This window comes from Embiotoca jacksoni, unplaced genomic scaffold (assembly GCF_022577435.1).
Source record: "Embiotoca jacksoni isolate LCO1_2020_lvr unplaced genomic scaffold, fEmbJac1.0.p SCAF_28, whole genome shotgun sequence".
Classification (NCBI taxonomy): domain Eukaryota; kingdom Metazoa; phylum Chordata; class Actinopteri; family Embiotocidae; genus Embiotoca; species Embiotoca jacksoni.
In genome coordinates, this window is record NW_027185379.1 from 6,121,212 (window position 1) to 6,140,401 (window position 19,190).

At 43.2% G+C, this 19,190-nt stretch overlaps 1 protein-coding gene across 1 annotated transcript; it reads right to left on the bottom strand.

The window, feature by feature from the left end:
• Nucleotides 1–7,623: 7,623 nt before the first annotated feature.
• On the bottom strand, nucleotides 7,624–18,263 carry tsr1 (TSR1 ribosome maturation factor). The gene is made up of 15 exons (XM_069161394.1): nucleotides 18,065–18,263; nucleotides 16,233–16,336; nucleotides 15,921–16,149; nucleotides 15,051–15,185; nucleotides 14,485–14,939; nucleotides 13,797–13,941; nucleotides 13,247–13,431; nucleotides 10,378–10,592; nucleotides 10,098–10,257; nucleotides 9,893–10,003; nucleotides 9,657–9,789; nucleotides 8,928–9,044; nucleotides 8,615–8,755; nucleotides 8,446–8,520; nucleotides 7,624–8,362 (listed from the first exon to the last, which is right to left on the bottom strand). Exons 1-15 carry the CDS (start codon nucleotides 18,189–18,191, stop codon nucleotides 8,184–8,186), a joined length of 2,511 nt encoding a protein of 836 aa, XP_069017495.1. The 5' UTR covers nucleotides 18,192–18,263; the 3' UTR covers nucleotides 7,624–8,183.
• Nucleotides 18,264–19,190: the final 927 nt, after the last annotated feature.

Genomic DNA, 19,190 nt, shown 5'->3' on the forward strand with positions numbered 1-19,190 from the left:
ACATAGACTGTATATAAAAGTGGGCGTAGCTTTGAGGTCGGAAAAATTAGGCCAATGCAGAATTGACTTAAACTGCAATACCACTGAGTGCCACTAGAAGTCGGCTCCAAAAAGCCTCTGGCTCCATAGACTCCCATTCAACTTCTCTCATGAAATACAAAGTCAAAACATTTTTCCTCAAGTCATAATAATGTCATTCTCTAAAGTCAATCCTTCTTATTAGTTTTCTGGCAGTCCATCTGAAAATAATCCCTTCAATAATTATATATTAGGCCTGAAAAAGTGGTATATTTGAGGGTGTGTCTGTTTGATTGACAGGACTGCGGTGCCGTCAGGATTCCACTATAAGTGGGTGGGGCGTAGTGTCAGATTTATTGCTCTTTCCTCCCCAGCTAGTCCAAATATGGTCACGTCTGGCTCCAAAATAGCAAAATGGCGACTGCCAAAGTACCAAACTTGAGGCTTTAGAACGGCAGTTCACAAATCAATGGGTGGGTTGGTTGCTACCGGGTTGCATATAATGCCCCCCTTTCTCACTCCATGTCTGTCTCTTCACTGTTGACTGTCCAATAAATGGCAACAACGACAAAAAAAAAAAATCATAGTACTGTAGATATGTTGTTGAATTTCTATTGCTCTGTGTGTCTCTGGGTACAGCCACTGTCTTCCCAGAAAGAGTTTATCTCACTAATCAATCAGCCTCCAAAAGCCTGCACTGGACATTCAACTTCAGCCTGTCAAAACACAGTTTTTAACATTCCGTAATGTGGAGAACAGCAGATCTGCAAATGCTGAACTTTTAATGAACTGAAAAAGCCTCCAAATTGCTGGTTGTAAGCAATCATTGAATTAAAGCTGCCAGAGCTGAGCCCGAAACACAGGCCGGGGAGCCCATCCCAAAGCCTGCACACGTCTTACTTTCCCAAAGACCAACACTCAGCCGGGAACCGGAGCTGGAGATAAGGCAGGCCGAACAGCTAAATCCCTTCACAGTTTGCTGTCACCCTCTAAATCACACACCTTTCCCAACATCTCTCCAAGTGCAGGTTTTACTTGTGACATATATCTTGCTGAGGTTTGGTGGAAACAGTGAGGGGTTTGAATTGTACGAACGACTGTGGCCAACTTTTTCAGACATCTGTGATCAGATGTGTTGCTGGGTCACCGTGTCTCCGAGGCCCAGAGCACCTCGTTTCAATTCAGGCTTTGAGATACGAATATTGCAATCCCCTTTTTTACTGCTCCATTTGTGACTGCCAGCAGTGAGGCAGAGCAGCACCGCACAATAGACAGGACAGTCCAGAAGGAATTCGATCACCTTGAGACAGACTATGTGACTGTAACGTTGCTTTCTTTCTTAACTACCAGAACCAGGCTTTTTTCTCTTTCTCTCTTCTGTCTTTCACCGTCATCAATCATCCCTCTCTCCTCTCTTTATCTCTTTGCAGTGGACACGGCCACACATATCTCCAGATGCTTGCTGCGACCGCCCCACCATACCAGACACACACACCCCTACGGCTTCGGAGTCCCTTCACCACCAAAAATTGAATGGTAGGCTCAACATTTACACACAGACCTCTCTTAATTCATTGTAATGAGCGGCTTTGCGACAGCTTTAGTGCATAGGCGTGCAAGGCATGTCATTTGAAACGAGCAGAGTTGTTGTGTGCGATCGGTCGCTATTCTTGTTTGCCCAGGACAACACTACGTCCCGCCCACTTATAGCTGTAACCTGACTGCACCACAGGCCTGTCAATCAAACAGACACGGCCCCAAAAACATGTCTTTTTGAGGCTTATTTTCTAATTAATGAGGGATTATTTTCAGATGGACCTCCAGAAAACGAATAAGAAGGATTGACTTTCGTTAACAACACCGAGATAACTCGCAGAGAACTTTTATTGACTTTGAATTACATGAGAAGTTGAATGGGAGTCTATGGAGCCGGAGGCTTTTTGGAGTGGCCCTCCGTGGTATTGCAGCTTAAAGCACTTCCGCAACCACATCCACTTTTATATACATTCTATGCCCTAGAACAGCTTTGACTTTGGGCTGACACTGTTGTATTGAAGGTCAAAGTTGGGCTTTTAATCTTGACCAACCCCTCAACTATAAGAAGACGTAACCGATGCTGATGTGGTCTCTTTTGCCACGTCATGAATGCAAGCCTATTTTCACTCTCCTTTTAGCGTTGGTTGGGTCTCCACCTTCTCTTCAGGGAAGCATTGCTCTGTTATGCCTACTTTGTTTGGTGATGAGAAGGCACACAGTCGGATTTAAGAGCTTTTTGTTTCTTAAAACACCTCCTTTGTTTAAAACTTTGAAAGGGGTTAAACTAAACCAAACGTTGTGGACAGGAAAATCTAAATAGTAAGCTGAAAGATATTAAAACGCTCATTAAAGCTGAGGAACTCTAGTCAGGTGATAATCCAACTGTCTGTGTACTACTGGCAAGTATTCATGTGATCCAGTGTTATCATGAAAATATTGATTCGAGCCGCTCGTTGCAGCTCAAATATCTGAAAGGGCATGAAATTTGGAGAACATTTCATTGATAATGAAACGGTGAGGCAACACCCAACCTCACCTGCCATCATGGCCTTGTTAGTCCTGCCTCCCCCCTGCACTGAAGTGTGTATCATTGGATACGTTAAAGCGTGTGTATCTCCGTGTATGCGTGTTTGTGTCGGCCAATCAAATTGGGCGTCTGTGCTGCACATGGCTGTCCGATGCGTGGTCTCTGCTCCCTGGTCTCTCCTCATTAGCCTCACACAATGCAACCCTTCCCTCCCCTCCTCACCCCCACGCCTCCACTCCCTCTCCACCTTCCACTCGGAGGACACACAAGAGGGGGAAGAGCGAACCTTTTGTTTTTCGCGTCCAACCTTGCGCCCCGTTCCAGCCCTCCTCCTTTTTCTCTCCTCCTCTCCACTGGCTTAAATCTCTTTTCCGGCTCGATACTGCTGAAAACCATATGGTGTGTGACATCATCAGGGCAGGAAGCAGGGAATGATAGAGCAGTGGAGAGATTGGCTTGCCAGGTCTCTGCGCAGTGATGTCAGCAGAAAAGCACTCTGGGAGGCCCGTTGGGGGGTGAAAACAGAGCAGGTTGGAAGTTTTTTCTTGTCACATTTCACTCCCACCTGGATAATCAGAGAGAGGAAGACGGCAAGTACAGACACCTTGTCAGGAATCTTGATGTAATTTGTGAACATTTCAGGTCATGGACTGTTAATGAGCCTGTTTCACATTTGTGTGCAGGTGTCCAAAGAATCTCCATCAGAGGGATTTTACAAACAAGGTTGTTGGCCACTTTACATTTTTCTGGTCTCATGCTATGATGCTAAAAACTTCTGCAGATCATCTGTCTACCTCTTCCTTTCAGTCGCTGGCAGCCCCAATCTGCTCGCCAGGCTTTATGTCTGTCAGCCTCACTCCCTCCTCCTTTTGTTCTCTGGGTGAACTCTCCAGCTTTGTTGTGAGATCCTGGTCTCCATACCATCACTACCGACCCATCCAGCTCTCTATCAACACACACACAGATGCACATAAACACTCCGCTGGCCACTCACACAGTCAGCATCTTTCACACACAAACACACATGTACTAAAATACCCTTTCCCCTCTGATTAATGGCAGAGCTGGGGATGATGCCGAGAGGAGAGGAGAGAGGAGAGGAGAGGAGAGGAGAGGAGAGGAGAGGAGAGGAGAGGAGAGGAGAGGAGAGGAGAGGAGAGGAGAGGAGAGGAGAAGGAGAGGAGAGGAGAAGGAGAGGAGAGGAGAAGGAGAGGAGAGGAGAGGAGAGGAGAAGGAGAAGGAGGAGAGGCTGCTGCAGCTGTGGTTTTGGAGTCAGTCTGTGCCCCCCCTTGCTGCCCCCTCTCCATCTCCTCTCTGGCTCCTCCAGGGACACAGGCTTTGGCCTGGCCCCAGGAACCAGGGAGTCAGGACCAGGGTAAGAGGGAGAAAAAGGGGGGAACAACAGAGGAAAGGAAGGATATCACAAAAGAAAGAGAAAAACAGAGCTGACCTAATATGCGAGCATTGTCAGGCAGCACCTACACAAACAGCAGAACGCTTAAGATGGTCCTCAAAGGTTTTTTAAATATGGTGCAAAGCATCATATTTCCAACAACACTTGGCCATGTTCAAGTTAATTTTATTGTTTGATGTTTTCATTTGGTGTCATGTTGCATTGAAGTTAGTTCTTAGATTTGTCTGAGTTAAAAAAAAAATATATATACATTTACTCACTAAGTAAATGTTTTTTTTTTTTTTAACTCAGACAAATCTAAGAACTAAATAACACACTAATACTTAAGATATTCTGGTTATCTGTTGATAGACAAGTAAAAATGGTAAAAATGTTGATTTTATTGCACCCTCTGTTCTGAAAGCATGGTGCTTTGTTGTTTAATGTTACACAAACCATTGGCATTGAGGCAGTATCTTCTCCTTATCTAGCACTCCATTAAAAACTCATGCTGAAATATTTTTTTGCCAATATGTAGTTGATTGCACAATATTTTATTGCATTTAAAAAAAAAAAAAAAAATTTTAAATGATGAATTTCCAGTAAGATGTATTTATGACACTTAGGGCAGCACGATGGTGCAGTGGTGAGCACTGGCCAGTGTCACAACTGTGAAGTGATAATAAGCAGAAGGTTGGCTGATTAAACCCCTTTGTGCAAAACTCAACTTTGACAAAAAGCTAATACTCACTGTAAACTGCTGGTCTGATAATCTCCATCTTCAGAACACTGTAACTGACCTGTATATGGAAAAGAAAGGAGAAAAAGGAAAACTGACTTTTAATGTGCAATTTTGCTAAGACCAGCTCGGGTCACTTTATTCCACCATGCACTGAGGACGGAAAGAGAAAGAGAAAAAGGCAGAATTTTAATGCAAGATGATCGATGAACCGAAGAAAACAGACCCCAGGCGAACTTTTGTTTCACACTTGGCTGCCTTGTTTCTCTTTATCTTGTCAAAAGCACTTAGATAAATAAAATAATAAATAAATTCAGCATTAATGCATTTAACCACAAATTTTCCTTGCAATTTCAGAGCATGCATTTTACTTCTTTGACCCCCCCCCCCTCCCCCCCACGCACACACACACACACACAAACCTTATGCCCTTTTTGATTTTCTGTTGCTTAATTTAGTAAATTATGAAGTTGTATACTCAGTCAAAATAGAGATATTTACACTTCTTATTTGTAGGCAGGAGTATAATTCACAAAACATAGAAGTTGTAGGCCCTGTAAAGAATGTGAGGTTTCTTAAGATTTTCCTCTGTAGTCATCGTTTCAAAGGTCCAGGTTACATATATATATATACGAGTTCAAGGAGAAGATCAGTTACATGAGTGAGAGGAGACGTGGAATCTACAAATTTCCAAAATCTGATAGTTCTATCTTTTAATGAAGTGGTTTGCCTGAGGAGGACATCTTTATCTAGAGGTTCAAGCAGGAAGTAAACTGACCTGGAAGTGTGACCTTTTACACTCGTCACGTGACTTTGATTAAATTTAATGAAGACTGTTTTTACATTAGAGGTTGAATTTCCCCCTAAAAGCCAAGAACAACACTTTAAGAGCTTCACATTTACAAATTGTGACCGGCGGGATTAAACAGGTTCATGAGTACAGAAGTGGAAAGTTTTCTTTCACAGTGAAGATGGTGTGATTTTTCATAGTTGGAGGAGGCTCTTCCTTTTGAATTAGAGATAAGCTTATCAGCTCCAAACTTCATGCTAAGTATTATGTATTAGTCGGTACTGGTAGCCTCATCATACAAAGGTTCAGGATGTTTGGGATTGAGACCAAAGTTGAATCTGGTCACCTCCACTGCCCTGCAGGCTGGGTTTGGTGTGTATTCTCTCTCTCTTTCCCTTCTCCCCCACTACTCAGTGTTTTATGGGCTGTGTGCTGCGGTGCCGTGACCTCCCTCTCACCCCGGTGCCACCCAGCCGGTGCAGGATTCAGGCGCGCTCGGCCCCTGCCAAAACCCCACAGCGCCACATCTGCAATCCATAAACGCCAGCCACTCTCGCTCTCCTTCTCCCTCGCCCACACCGCCTCTCACACTCCTCCATTTCACTCTCTCTCCCTCTCTTTCTCACCCACTAATGTTTTTTTTTTAATTTGTAAAATCGATGCGTCCCACCACTTAATTTTTTTTTTTTTTTTTTTACATTCCTCCTTTCTCCCCTCCACTTCTGGTTTGATTCACGCCGAACATCTTCTCTTATCTCCCTCACTGCCCCACTTTTTTCTTCTTCTCCTTCCGCTTCTCCATCCACATCCAACGGAAAAAATCTCTCACCCATTATATCTTCAGTGAGAGCCAACTGAGTGTGGTGGCAGCGAACTGGGAACCACAAGACATTCCTGATCCAAACAGCACTAAGTCACCAGCATTCACGTCCTCTTTGACAGTGGACTGTGCCAAACACACACTTCACTTATGGGCTGGATGCAGTCTTACCACGTCGCAGTCGGTCCCCCAGCAGCCAAATGTTTATCTGTTTCAAATTGATAGTGTCAGCGAAAAAATTTAGTGTACGCATCTAAATCCAGTTCCATGTTTGTATGTGTTACTATAAGAGCGTTCTCCATCATGGGAGGGCTGGACCACCCCCCCCCCCTCCCCTCCCCTCCCCTCACTGTGAACTACTGGCCTACAGAGGACACCCCCCCTCCCCTCCCTAACAAGATGTGTTCAACACATCAGTGTCCTCGTGCCCTCGCCTTAATACGTTTTTTTTTTTTTTTTTTTTTAAAAGAGCAAAGTAGGAAATAAATTGAGTGTTACCACAAAACTGTCCAGAGCTCCCAGCGTGTGCCCCCCCCCCCCCATGGGCAACAGAGACATCTGTCTTACTGGGTCGTATTATCTTTTTTTTTTTTTTCTTCAGCTTTTTCCACTGTAATCAAATAAAAAAAAATGCACAGGGTGAACTTTTGCTCCCCCCTTTCTCTCCTTGGATCATGTTCTCCTCTCCATCCCGAAGTCTTCACCTTCTGGTTTCCCAGACATATTGGCATGCCTCTGCGGTGCAGTCCCAACAGAGGCTGCGGATGAATCATGTTGCTGCAGGCATGGAAGAGCTCAGTTTTTATGATAAATATTTCAATTCATAAATCAGTGAGTCCCTGAGCAGGAAAGTACGGAGCGGGGGAAGGATGCAAAACTGTCAAACACTTCAGTCTGAAAGGGGCAGAGTAGTCAAAGCTGTGTGTGTGTGTGTGTGTGTGTGTGTGTGTGTGTGTGTGTGTGTGTGTGTGTTTTTGAGTCCTGCTGGAAGTGTTATCAGTACTTTTATTTTTAGACACTCCTCTTGTAAGTGACATGAAGAAACAGTGGTGTACATGGTGTTGCACAACGACTTGTTTGGAGAATTGTTGTTAAAGCTTTTATTATTTTCTTCGCCGTCACGCTGACGGCCGTGTTTTAAAATCTGTTGGTGGAGTTGGAAGTCTTGCCTGTTGTTGTTTCGTACTGCATTATATTTAGTCTGAGACTAATTAGGGTCTTTGCAGCCTCTCTTATTTTAGTCCACTGAGGCGTATTTGTGATAACAGACAATATAAATAAACAAGACTGACGACTGCTATTTGTCCAAATCGTACACAGTTCAGACACATTACTGAGTTTTTTTTTTAATCTTAAAAACACAACTTTGCTTGTTTTTTTTTCATGATTGCAGTTCCTCAAATACCAATAACATTATTTCTAAAATGATTCCGTCCCAATTCTTACATTTTAATGTGGCTGTAGGCACGCATGACTTCAAAGAGTTTCCAGTCTTCGTGAGACTTTGATAAACAACTGAATGACTTGACCTGCAGCTGTTTGTTGTGCTAACAGCCTTTGAGCTGATCATAAGTGGTGGACACTCAAAGATTTTTTTTTACCCATTTTAAACAAAGGTGAAAGTTGCTCAAAGAAACAGTTAAGAAAGTTTTATTAATACTTATTCATCGCTGCCACCTAGTGGTTAAAATAGACGCAGCAAGTTGGAGGTTTTGGGGTGAAAAACAATCAAACCAGATACTTTGGATGAAAATAGTTCAATTTGACACTTTTTTTTCTTTTTTTTTAAGTGTCATGCCCTCACATTGATGTTTTGTCTTTTTGTTAACACATGTCTTACATTGATAATGTCTCCCTCAACTATTCCATGTCCAAGTCATCCATCTCCACACCGCCCTCTCTCTTGACCCAGGGTAAAGGCATGGGCACGTAGGGGTCATATGTCCAGCGAGGATACACTCTCTTGTACAGATTCATCAGGACGGTGTCCTGAGAGCGCAGCTGATTATCAAACACACACTTCATGTGACCGTGTGTCCCTGCAAAAATAAAACATGGCAGTCAGAATTCACCAGAGATAAGAAGCTGCTGACACTGAGCTTTGTTTCTCAGATCTTCTCACCTAAACCCTCCTTGATGTGGCCTCTCCGACCCCATTTGGTTCTGAGCTCCACCGGCTTGAACCACGTGATATCATCTGTCACGAAAACAAAGAAAAAAAGAACATTAAAGTCGCACGTTATGTGATATTCTGTGGTCAAATTAGCGAAAGTACGAGAACGTCCTCTCACCCCTGTTGAAGAACATGTAACGAACCACCGCAGAGCGCCGGTTAATTTTGAACGGGTGTCCGCTCAGCACGATCCTCTTCAGCACGACGCGCTGAGGGTCACAGCTGAGCAGGCTGCCTGTAGCCACCAGGTCCTGGATGCCTGGAAAGATGTGGGAAGAAAGACACGAGCTCAACTATCAGCTCGAGTGGATAATTAAATCGAACAATTAAACTGACACCAGGATGCACGGTCAAGAGTTGAACAGGAATGCAGACGGACTGCTAACTAAATTTACTTGTCTACAAGTGTAAACAGGACTTTTTCATCTCACCGTCGCTCCTCTGTTTGAAGAGCAGCACTCCTGCAGGCAGGAAGGTGATGGGAGCGTACACTGACACCACAGTGGGGGCATCGGGCTGCAGGAAGCGCTCCATCTTATGCTTGTCAGCTAAAGAAGAGCAGAGTTTAAGTTAAGGCTTAGTGTGGGTGTGGGGATACGTTTGTTTGATTAGCAAAGGTTCTACCCAAGCGGCAACCAACAGTGACCTCACCCGTTGGTTTGTGAACGGCTGTCGTGAATCTTTGAGTTCAGATATTGGCCTTTGGCATCTTGCCAGTTTGGAGCAGGAAGTGACCATATATGGACGAGCTGGTGGGGAGTGAGCGGTGGATCTGATTGGAAACCTGACGATACTACATCCCGCCCACTTATAGCTGTAACTTGACTGCACCACAGGCCTGTCAATCAAACAGACACGCCCCCAAAAACATGTTTTTGAAGCTTTTTTTCTAATGAATGAGGGATTATTTTCAGATGGACCTCCAGAAAACGAATAAGAAGGAGTGACTTTAGCTAACGACACCGAGATAACTGGTTGAGACATTTTATTGACTTCGAATTTCATGAGAGAAGTTGAATGGGAGTCTATGGAGCCGGATACTTTTTGGAGCCGACCTCTAGTGGCCCTCGGTGGTATTGCAGCTTAAGGGACTTCTGCATCGGCCTCATTTTTTAGACCCGGAAGCTACGTCCACTTGTATATACATTTAATGGTTCTACCTGAGGTGTGCTGAGAGAAGACAGGCGACGCCCTGAATCTTCGAAATCCACAGTGGAACACGAGCTCCTCTTTAGATTTGATCGGCTCCGTGTTGCTGGGGTGTCTCCGCACCAAGACATGCATCACCGACATCTGAGGAGGAAATAATGAGGCCAGAAGAGTCAGTAACTGTCACACTCTGCCTCTAGTGGACAGTTAGAAAGTCAAACGCAGGCTTTCAGGTGTCGATCGATACCTTCTGCTCGTGGGGCAGGAGAGACACCAACACCAGAGGTTTGCCAGACTGGACGCTCTCCATCACAGAAACAGGCACGTCAATGATGTGCAGCGTAACATACCAGCCATCCTGAAGTCAGTGGAGCAGCAGCAGAGTCAGACACAATACATACAAGTGCAGTTACAGATGAAGACAGCTTCTCTTTTCTTTCTTGTATTTTTACCATGGCTCCCTCTTCCTCGGCTGCAGCCTCGGCCAGGATGCGGTGGCGAGTGCGTTCGAAGCTCTGGAACTGGAAGATGCGTGAATAGTTGAGAGGCAGGTTCTCCATGGAGTCCCAGGGGGAGGAGCGGAAACTTTTGAGGCCCCTGTAGCGCTGGTACCTGGGAGCAGGAGGACAGCAACAGATCATCGACCATCAACAGCATAAAAGGAATCATCTCTTCACCTGTGACTTCATGTCTAAACATTGGCGATTTATTTGTCATAGAAGAAACGCTGACCTGATTCTAGCTTTGGAGTCGCGGGGCGTGTCCACCTCGTCGGGAAACATTTCATTGGATCGAGCCTCTCTGTAGCGCTTCAGGCCTTCTTCTTCTGCCGCTTCATCAATGTGTTCATCGTAGCGCTGATCGGCTCCACCTCGCTCTGTGGAGCACACCTCTTCCTCTTCCTCATCCTCACCATCATCTTCTGAAGCACAGCATGAACCAGGCTCCTGAGCAGGTAAGATACAGAATGAATCTTATGGTGATAGAAACTGTTGTGGTATCTAACCTCAGACAGATTTGGTTATGCTCCGTCCTGATTTTGAGATACGTCTCTGACTTTTTTGCCACCACCACATGAGATTTGAAATATTTTATTTTGAAGTGCTCTACACGTCACCACCTACAGCACACATCTACTGTAACACTGCACTGCATAGACCTCAGACTGTATATAAAATTGTTCGTAGCTTCCAGGCTACAAAGTGCCTTAAACTGCAATACCACCGAGGGCCACTAGAGGTCGGCTCCAAAAAGCCTCCGGCTCCACAGATTCCCATTCAACTTCTGTCATTAAATACAAAGTCATATCTTTTTTCTACAAGTCATTATGTTCACTAAAGTCACTCATTCTTATTAGTTTTCTGGAGGTCCATCTGAAAATAATCCTTCATTACTTCAAAATTAAGCTGTGTTTTAGGGGGCGTGTCTGTTTGACTGACAGGTCTGTGGTGCAGTCAGGTCACGCTATCGGTGGGCGGGATGATATCATCAGGATTCCAGTCAGATCAGTCAGATCCACTGCTAACTGCCCTCCATAAACACGTGTCTCAGTTAGTATTCCCTTGCTGCACTGTATAGTATAATGCTGTTATTGCACTGTACTTTTATTTGTTGGGAATAAAAGTTTAGAAACTAATTGTATAATAGCCAAACATAACCAAGACCAGAAGAGCCATAGTAAACACACCAAGGTGCCTGCAGAATAGTATTTGTGTGTGAATGTGATCAGGAATTTCCTGAATTCAAACTGTTTTGCATACATTTAAATGTAGCGCCTTCTCGAGTGTGTTAAATAAGAATGTGTCTTATCGCAGCATCTAGAAATTCTGCTTCCCTTGGCAATGCATGTGTAAAAGGAAACGAATCATCAAAGAAGACATGCTTTACATTGGTCCCTCAACTGGTGAATTACAGCAGCAGCCAGACACATGAGCGGAAAGCACTCAGCATGGGGCTGATTCACAACCTCTCCAACATCCTCGCTGCAATAAAAATAATCATTATCATTTGAAGTACCCCTTCCACTATTGTTACCGCCTCCTAAATACGTATTCCTGTGCGCTAACCTCGACATCAAATGCATGCTAATAACAATCACAAATCGTAATGATCCCGTTGCATAAGGAGAGTTTCCCCGACTTCTTTTCAAGCAGAGCTGGAAATAAATAAATGCTCGACCCCTCCCTTCGTCCAGACAGGAAGTTCTGTTCACAGGACAGGAAGACAGGAGGCTTCTCTCGGGACCCCAGCTCCAAACACTATTGTTGCGGTGAGCAGCCTGGCACTCCAGGCCTGAGACAGACACTGAGAAAACAAACAGTGCCTCCCAGCAGCGAGGTGCACTGACCGTGGGTCACGTATGCACCGCTGCAGACACTTCACAGCTCCTCCGCAGGTTACTGTCCTCATCGTCCCCCACGAGCGTACACTGCCCGACCTCGGCCACACTGTTGCTATGACAACAGGGCATTGCAGTACAGACTATCTAACAAACGATAAATCAAAGTGAACTTAAAATAAATTGTGATAATTGAGGAATTATTTTAACCAATGTTTTACTTTAAATGTTTGACAAAAACACTTTAAAAGGTATAGTGCGGGACTTCTACATATAAATTAATGTCAGTTATGTTCAGGCCCATGATAAACAATTTAACACGATGCTGATTAAACCCACCTCCACCCCATAAATCTGTGTGGATTTGTATGCAGAGTTTTTAAATGTGGTGTCTGGCGAGACATTTTCTGCTGGCTGGATAAATTCATACTTCTGACAGCTGAGCCAGCTACTAACATGACGTGTAGGGATGGGACACAATTTGTGAATATTCAAATAGTCGTTATAATATTAAAAAAATAGATGAGTATATGTGACTACTAAAGTTAAGAGGTTCCTGTCGTTAAGGGATTAGATGCGACAGTGCAAGCAGCAGAAATGAGAAAAGATGACGGCAGCTGTCAACAAGTTCCGAGTCAAACTCCTTCAAAATAGTCAATTTTTTATTTTTATTTTTTTTAAATCGAATAGTTCAGAGCGATCTTTGAATAGTAATTTTCAGTGAAATGCCAATCCCTAGAGTGGGGATAAAATAATTCAATCATGCCACTCTTGAAATGTTTTCAGACCGACTGGATCAGATTCTGACAATGAAACGAGTCCTGGTGTAGAGGTGGTAATGCCTTCTATTTCATTTATCCACAACTCATTTACCGCTTGATAACAGTAGAGACGACTACTAGTAGGCTACTGTGGAGCCTTTGAAAATGAGCACTTGTCAACAGGGTGTTTGTAACTCCTCTCCCTGGCAGAAGACAGAAGTTGTGTAAAAGTGTAGTGGGTGAGATTCAGCGCCATCTAGCTGCGTGGTTGCAGGTTGAAAACCTCCGTTTTGTTTGCCCCTTTCAGGCTACTGTAAAAACATGGCAGTGCAACATGGCTGCCTCTGTAACAGAAAACCTGCTCCATATGTAGATATAAAGAGCTCATTCTAAGGTAATGTAAACATGATGCTTAGATTCAGGTGATTGTACACTCATGAAAGCATCCATTACTGCTGGGAGATCCCTCTAAATCCTACACACTGAACCTTTCTATGTGTACCTGAGAGTTGCCCTCCTCCTCCTCCTCGTCTCGATCCATGGCTTCATCCATCATATCGTCATCATCATCGCTGCTTTCCTCATCCAGGTCCCCATTCTCCTCCTCATCTTCATCAACGATCCACGTGGCCTGGTAGTCTGACGTCCCTTTAGGAACCTTCATCACTCGTTTGTTCTTCCTGGCCTCTGAAAAGCAAAGAGAAACATCAGAGAAAGATTGAGAGCTCTCGGTTTTTGTGGCAGCTTAAATTACATATGGCCAGTTTAAAAAAAAAAAAAAAAAAAAAAAAAAAATTTTTAAAACTAACTACATTTGAATGTAAAAATCTGTGCTTTATAAGACTGCACTCAACGGATGTGGCAAATGTCAACAATACTTGGCAAACCATTCATGCAGATGAAGAATTGTTGCCGCTCACTTCAAGGTTTGCCAAGGTGATCGGCCACAGTGATACTTTAATGTTCATCTCAGTGAAATAGGGAGCCTTCAAATTTTTCTTCATTTTACCACCTGCACCATCTCAAACTGCTGTTCTGTGTTGATTCTGCACCTTCAGCTTCCAGCAGTTCTGTCTCCGTTGGCCATGTCTGCTCTCCGTCCATGGGGTCCACCTCGGCCTCCGTCTGCAGACTCTCCCTGCAGGATGGGTCCGCTTTCATGAGCATCCGCACTGGAGCCTCATCCCCCCCTCTCTCCTGTGGGATACACACATGACTGGGTCAATGGGACAAAAGTTCTGAATCAAAAGGTTTCAAATGTAGTTTTTGCAGGTTACAGCCCAGTGACTTCCACTCATTACGTGTAACATTATTAAAAGAACAGTGGATCGTTATATATTCTTAAAGTTTTCCTTCCTTCCTTCCTTTCCTTGACCTTCCAGTCGGCCACTCTATTTGTTTAGTAAACTACAATGTAAAGTACCATGCTAAGAATCAATACTAGGACTGCTTTCATTTTTGTCAAATTTTAATATTTTCTGCACTAAAGCAGTTAAAAAAGAGGTGTGCACTTCAATTATTATGTAACAGTAAAAGTGATCATCTTCTCAGTTGTGTATATTGGAGTTGTGTACATGACTTATCGTTTAACACGGCATTCTATTATTTTTGCATAAACAAACATATTTGTCAGGTTATAGAATAATCACAATTTTCCTAATTCATAAATATGTGTGGGTGGGGATACATTTTATTTTGAGGAAACGTTTTCAACATGACCAAAAAAAAAACAACACCTACCACCATGTCAACATCTGCTCCTTTGCCAGGCTTTGCAGGTCTAGCCATCGTTACGTTGAGGGGAAGAGGGTCTGATGGAGCATCAATCTGACTGAGCTGGAAGTCTCCGTGTCCAGGGATGTGCACCAGTCTGTCCACCTGCAGCGGGCGGCCGCGGACGTACCCGGAGACGCAGAGCGTGCCCAGGCCGGTAGGTCCACCTCCCGTCCCCTCAGCGGGGCTGTTGGGCGTAAAAGTGACCTGCTGAGCTAAAAGATGGGAACGTCTGGAGCGGAAACCCAGCTTCCTCTGTCTCTGACTGCCCAGGTGTCTGAGAAGAAGGGTGCCGTCTTGTTCCGAGTCCAGAGGGAAGAGACGTGCATCGGGGAAACGGACCTCGGTGATCTTTGCCAAAGCTCGTCTGGACTCGACCCTCTTCTTCACCTGAACATCAGACACACCCTGACACGCCAGTGCTGCAGGAGGCGAGTTCGGGAGAGAGGCAGGGGCTTAGAGAATGTACACCAAGAAATCAATTTCTAAAAAATGTTAATGAGCTCCAGCGTTGTGGTCAGATTTCTGCTCACCATAGGTGGGGAGGCCCTGAGCAAAGAGGCAGGAGAGACAATAGTCTCCATAGCCGTCCCAGCCTTCAGTAGGGTCGAGCACAAACACGAGGCTGTCTGCAATCTTTGCCACGTCCAGCAGGGAGTGCATGTCAGCTGTCCAAAGAAAACATTACAGAGGTTTCAGAATGGGAAAACAAAAGCAGGTGAAACAGTACAACTGTAAATACTTGTATTAGGAGAATTTAAATGACAAGGTGAATACAAATGTAAAGCCCAAAGCCATTATACCCAGTGAAAGACAGAGATCGTATTTCATCGTCTCTGAATAATAAGTGTTTGGTTTTGAGTTTGTAGTTATTCTATGGAGCATCACAAGTGCGTCTGTACAAACAGAAGTGCATTTTTAACTAGCATAAGCAACTTTATACTTGAAAAACAGTTTCAGTCTAATCCAGAGGTGTCCAAATTCTTTCCTATAAAGAACCAAAAATGTATCTGGGTGGAGGGTCGTGGGCCAAAGATACACGTTTATGTTATGTGAAATTACATTTCATTAAAATGTTATATACAGAAAATTAATTATCTAAACCTAGAAATTTTTTAGATCAATTTAAACACTACTCTTTTATCGGCTTACTAGTAATATTATTACTTTGCAGAAATTATTGTAAAAAACATCAAGCATCCACATGATTCTTTTTGGGAGAATAAACTTGTCAAATAAGCTCGTGGGCCAAAACAAAAAAGTTGAGGGCCAAGCTTGGCCCGTCGACCATAAATTGGGCAGATCTGGTCTAATCAAAGAGTTCTCCACAACTGTTCATAAAAGACTTAATGGCATTTCACTTAGTTTCATTGACTTAACGTCCCATATCCCTCCACACTCACCTGTGCTGAGGCTCAGAAAAGTGAACCTCTGTTTAAAACGAGGCACAATGAGCCCAAAGCTGTCACTGACTCCACCGATGCACCGCTCCTGATGCACGACGCCCCCTGCACCTTCTCCACGCAGCAATTTGGTAGTGACACCGGCATCGACTCCGGCATGAAGAGACACCACAACCACCAAATGAGGAGGACCATCCCTGCTGCCCAGACGGCGCTTTTCCGTCAGGACCTTAAAAATAGGTGAGAGACACACACTGCAGCATCAATTAGGAAATCAAAGAAGGTTTATTCTTCATGCGACATCATATTTACCATGTCTTTCTTATTCCTGCGCAGCTGGCTGGCTTTGTGTCTTCTGTCCATCTTCTTTTGCTCCTTCCTCTGTTTTTTGGTGAGGGCCGTCACTGAAACTCTCCCTGTGAGACAGTTCAACACAACAATTTACTACTGCAAAATGTTGTCTGGGACAAAGAGGTAAATATATACAGTTTGAAGTGGCAACATGCACATATATTTAGGTGCATACATTCAAAGACCGATTTGTAGGCTTTAATTGAGCAAACCCTTAAAGAATTGGCGATATACAAAACAGAGAATGTTAACCAGCATTTATTTGATGTACGTTTCAAGTGTGAAACTGAACTCAATAATTCCTTGATTTTGCTTTAGTAACATGCTCTTTGGTACAATATTAATGTATGAAGCGATTTAATATAGTGCCACATCGATGCCCAGTTTAGTTAAGAAATATCTTCCAAGATATGCTAGAATATAAACCACAAACATTACAAAAGAGCCTCCAGTATAAAAAATATAATATATTGGCAACTGCCTTCTGTGTTGCAGCATCGTGCACCAACATGTTCAAGTAAACATTGGTTATAACTCCATATTTCACCTGCTGCTATGATATAACACATCCCAGAGGTAAAATGGACAACGCAGATCTAAGCTGTCAATAAGTCTTTAGAAGATATTTGAAAACTGTGCGAACAAGGACTGTGGTAGTTTTGATTGATGTCTACAATATCCTTGATGCTTTAAAACATGTGCTTGGTGCACAACAGATGAAAAACACCTGTAGAGTGCGATGCAGTCCAATCCAACAGACCAGCTGCCTTTGCTTTGGGAAGGTTAGGATGTTCAGAATAGCAGTGAATGGTGAATAGGAGGTAAGATCACTAAGGTGTAACAGCGCTGTGTCATTGTTGACATTATATCTCGTACATTTTTGGAGAAATACAGAATCGCTGCATCCTTCTTGGGCCATACAGTGTTTTGTTATTCCTCTAATGGATAGTATCCACACTACTTTTGTTTTGTCAATACTCAAACACACTGAACTACCACATCTAAATTGACTAATAACAGAAAAACACTGAACAGAAGAAGGGATATTTCATATTAATTCAATACATGAATCTTGTGCAAGTTACTAAATTTGAAATCTATACACATTGGACATTCGATTCTGTATAAATATCCCTGTGAACCAACAGCATGTCAGAAATAAACATCAACAGACACATAAAGTCTCTGTTGTCAGTCTCAGTACATCGTAAATGGAAACTAGACTTTTTAAATGATGAATAGATGTGTTTATTTGTTCCGATTGTTACTGTTCCTTTCTATCTAACAGACTCACTAATTTGGGATCTGTCACAATGTCCATGCTATTTCCAATCTGTAACTCAAACTTTGTACTTGGGAACAGCTTCTCAGTCAATTACATTGTTATTGTACTGTGTGCAATAGTGTGCAATGGTGCCATCTTAATTTATGTGATGATTAATGAAATCAATTTTTTTTTTTTTAAATTGACCGCTTTCAAACTATAAAGAGTAAAATCGTGCGACAACTTTTTTTTTTTTGTAAGTCTCCTGTAATATTTGGGAGATCTGATTGGTTCCCTGAGCGTTAAAGGACCGTAGATCAACTGGAGCAATATGTCCGGCACACAATTACACGTTTTCACGAAATATCCTACAATGACTTGACTTACATGCGACATATTTTCTACTGAACTAATGCCACCCCGAAGCCCTCACAAGAAAACTAAACACGTGTTTGCAGAAGCCATAGCCACGAGCTACCACAATACATCTGACGTCAGTTGTAACAGGTCGCAATCGAACCCGACTTACCTTTGTTTTCTCGTTCAAGTTCGCCTTTCGTCCGGTGCTTGCCATGTTTGTGTCCTTTATTTTTCTGTTTATAAATGCCGGGTCTGTGGCCCTGTTGTTTTTCCTCATTCGCAGCCATTTTCCACATGTGGACAGTCAGCTCATTTACTTCCGCACTCGCACCAACGTCACGACGGGGGCGTGTCTACAAGACTTCCCGGCGAGGTTTCCTTCAAAATAAAAGCGTAGTGAGAAGACTGTGGAATGCATTTGTATTAGTGTAATTACCGCATGCAATTCAAGTATATGCCAAGAAACATGACACATTAGATTATATTATTTTACAGAACATATTAGGCTGCTAAGTTTTTTTTGTTTTTGTTTTTTTGTTTTTTTATCAACACAGTATAAAATGTTTATAAACATTATCATAACTAATAGCACGTGATGTGGGCACTTTGTACAATTCCACCCACAATTACTGAGACTAAGATTGACAAGCCTCTTTCTTAGCAGGCTCTAATGACTCATTCTTTTTCCAATTATCTACTTCAGGAGTTTCCCCAGAGTGGAAAAGCCCCTCTTTACACAAGACACTCTCCTTTAATCTGCAAGGAGTGAGAGAGGAAAGAGAAATAGCGATGGAAGCGAGAGATAGAAGAAAATGAAGGAGTCTAGTTGATTAAACAGCCTCAGCCAAAATTGAGCTTGCAGCTGCTTCACCTGTTCATTCAGAGAACAGGTTCCCTCGAAACCAACATCCTTTGTTTCAGCCTCATGCACTATAATTAAGCCTGAGACCATTCTCTAACATGACAACAATACATCCCTTGCGACTGATACCAACACCTCTTAACTTTTTTTTTTTTTTTTACAATAAGAAAGCTATAGCTAACAACCACCTGTGAGAATATTATATGTGCCTTTTTGGAAAATAAGTCTGATTTGTTCCTTTTGAAGTTAGATGGCAGCATCTGAACGCAGAAAGATTTCTGGTCAAAGTATGGTGACACAGTTGGTGCCACCCAGTCCAAAACTACATCACTGGAAATCAAACAAAGCCATCGATGACTTCAACCGTGAAAATTCACGTTTTTTTTTATGTCTGGTGAATGCTGAAGGAGTATTAGGAAATCCTACCAAATGA

What these genes read in the sequence shown, in the direction of transcription:
- tsr1 (XM_069161394.1), bottom strand. Translation starts at nt 18,191, where the DNA reads ATGTGGAAAATGGCTGCGAATGAGGAAAAACAACAGGGCCACAGACCC. An exon ending in TCCTGCCCCACGAGCAGAAG is followed by an intron (nt 9,790 to 9,892) that starts GTATCGATCGAC and finishes TTTCCTCCTCAG; the next exon opens with ATGTCGGTGATGCATGTCTT. An exon ending in CCACATCAAGGAGGGTTTAG is followed by an intron (nt 8,363 to 8,445) that starts GTGAGAAGATCT and finishes TTATTTTTGCAG; the next exon opens with GGACACACGGTCACATGAAG.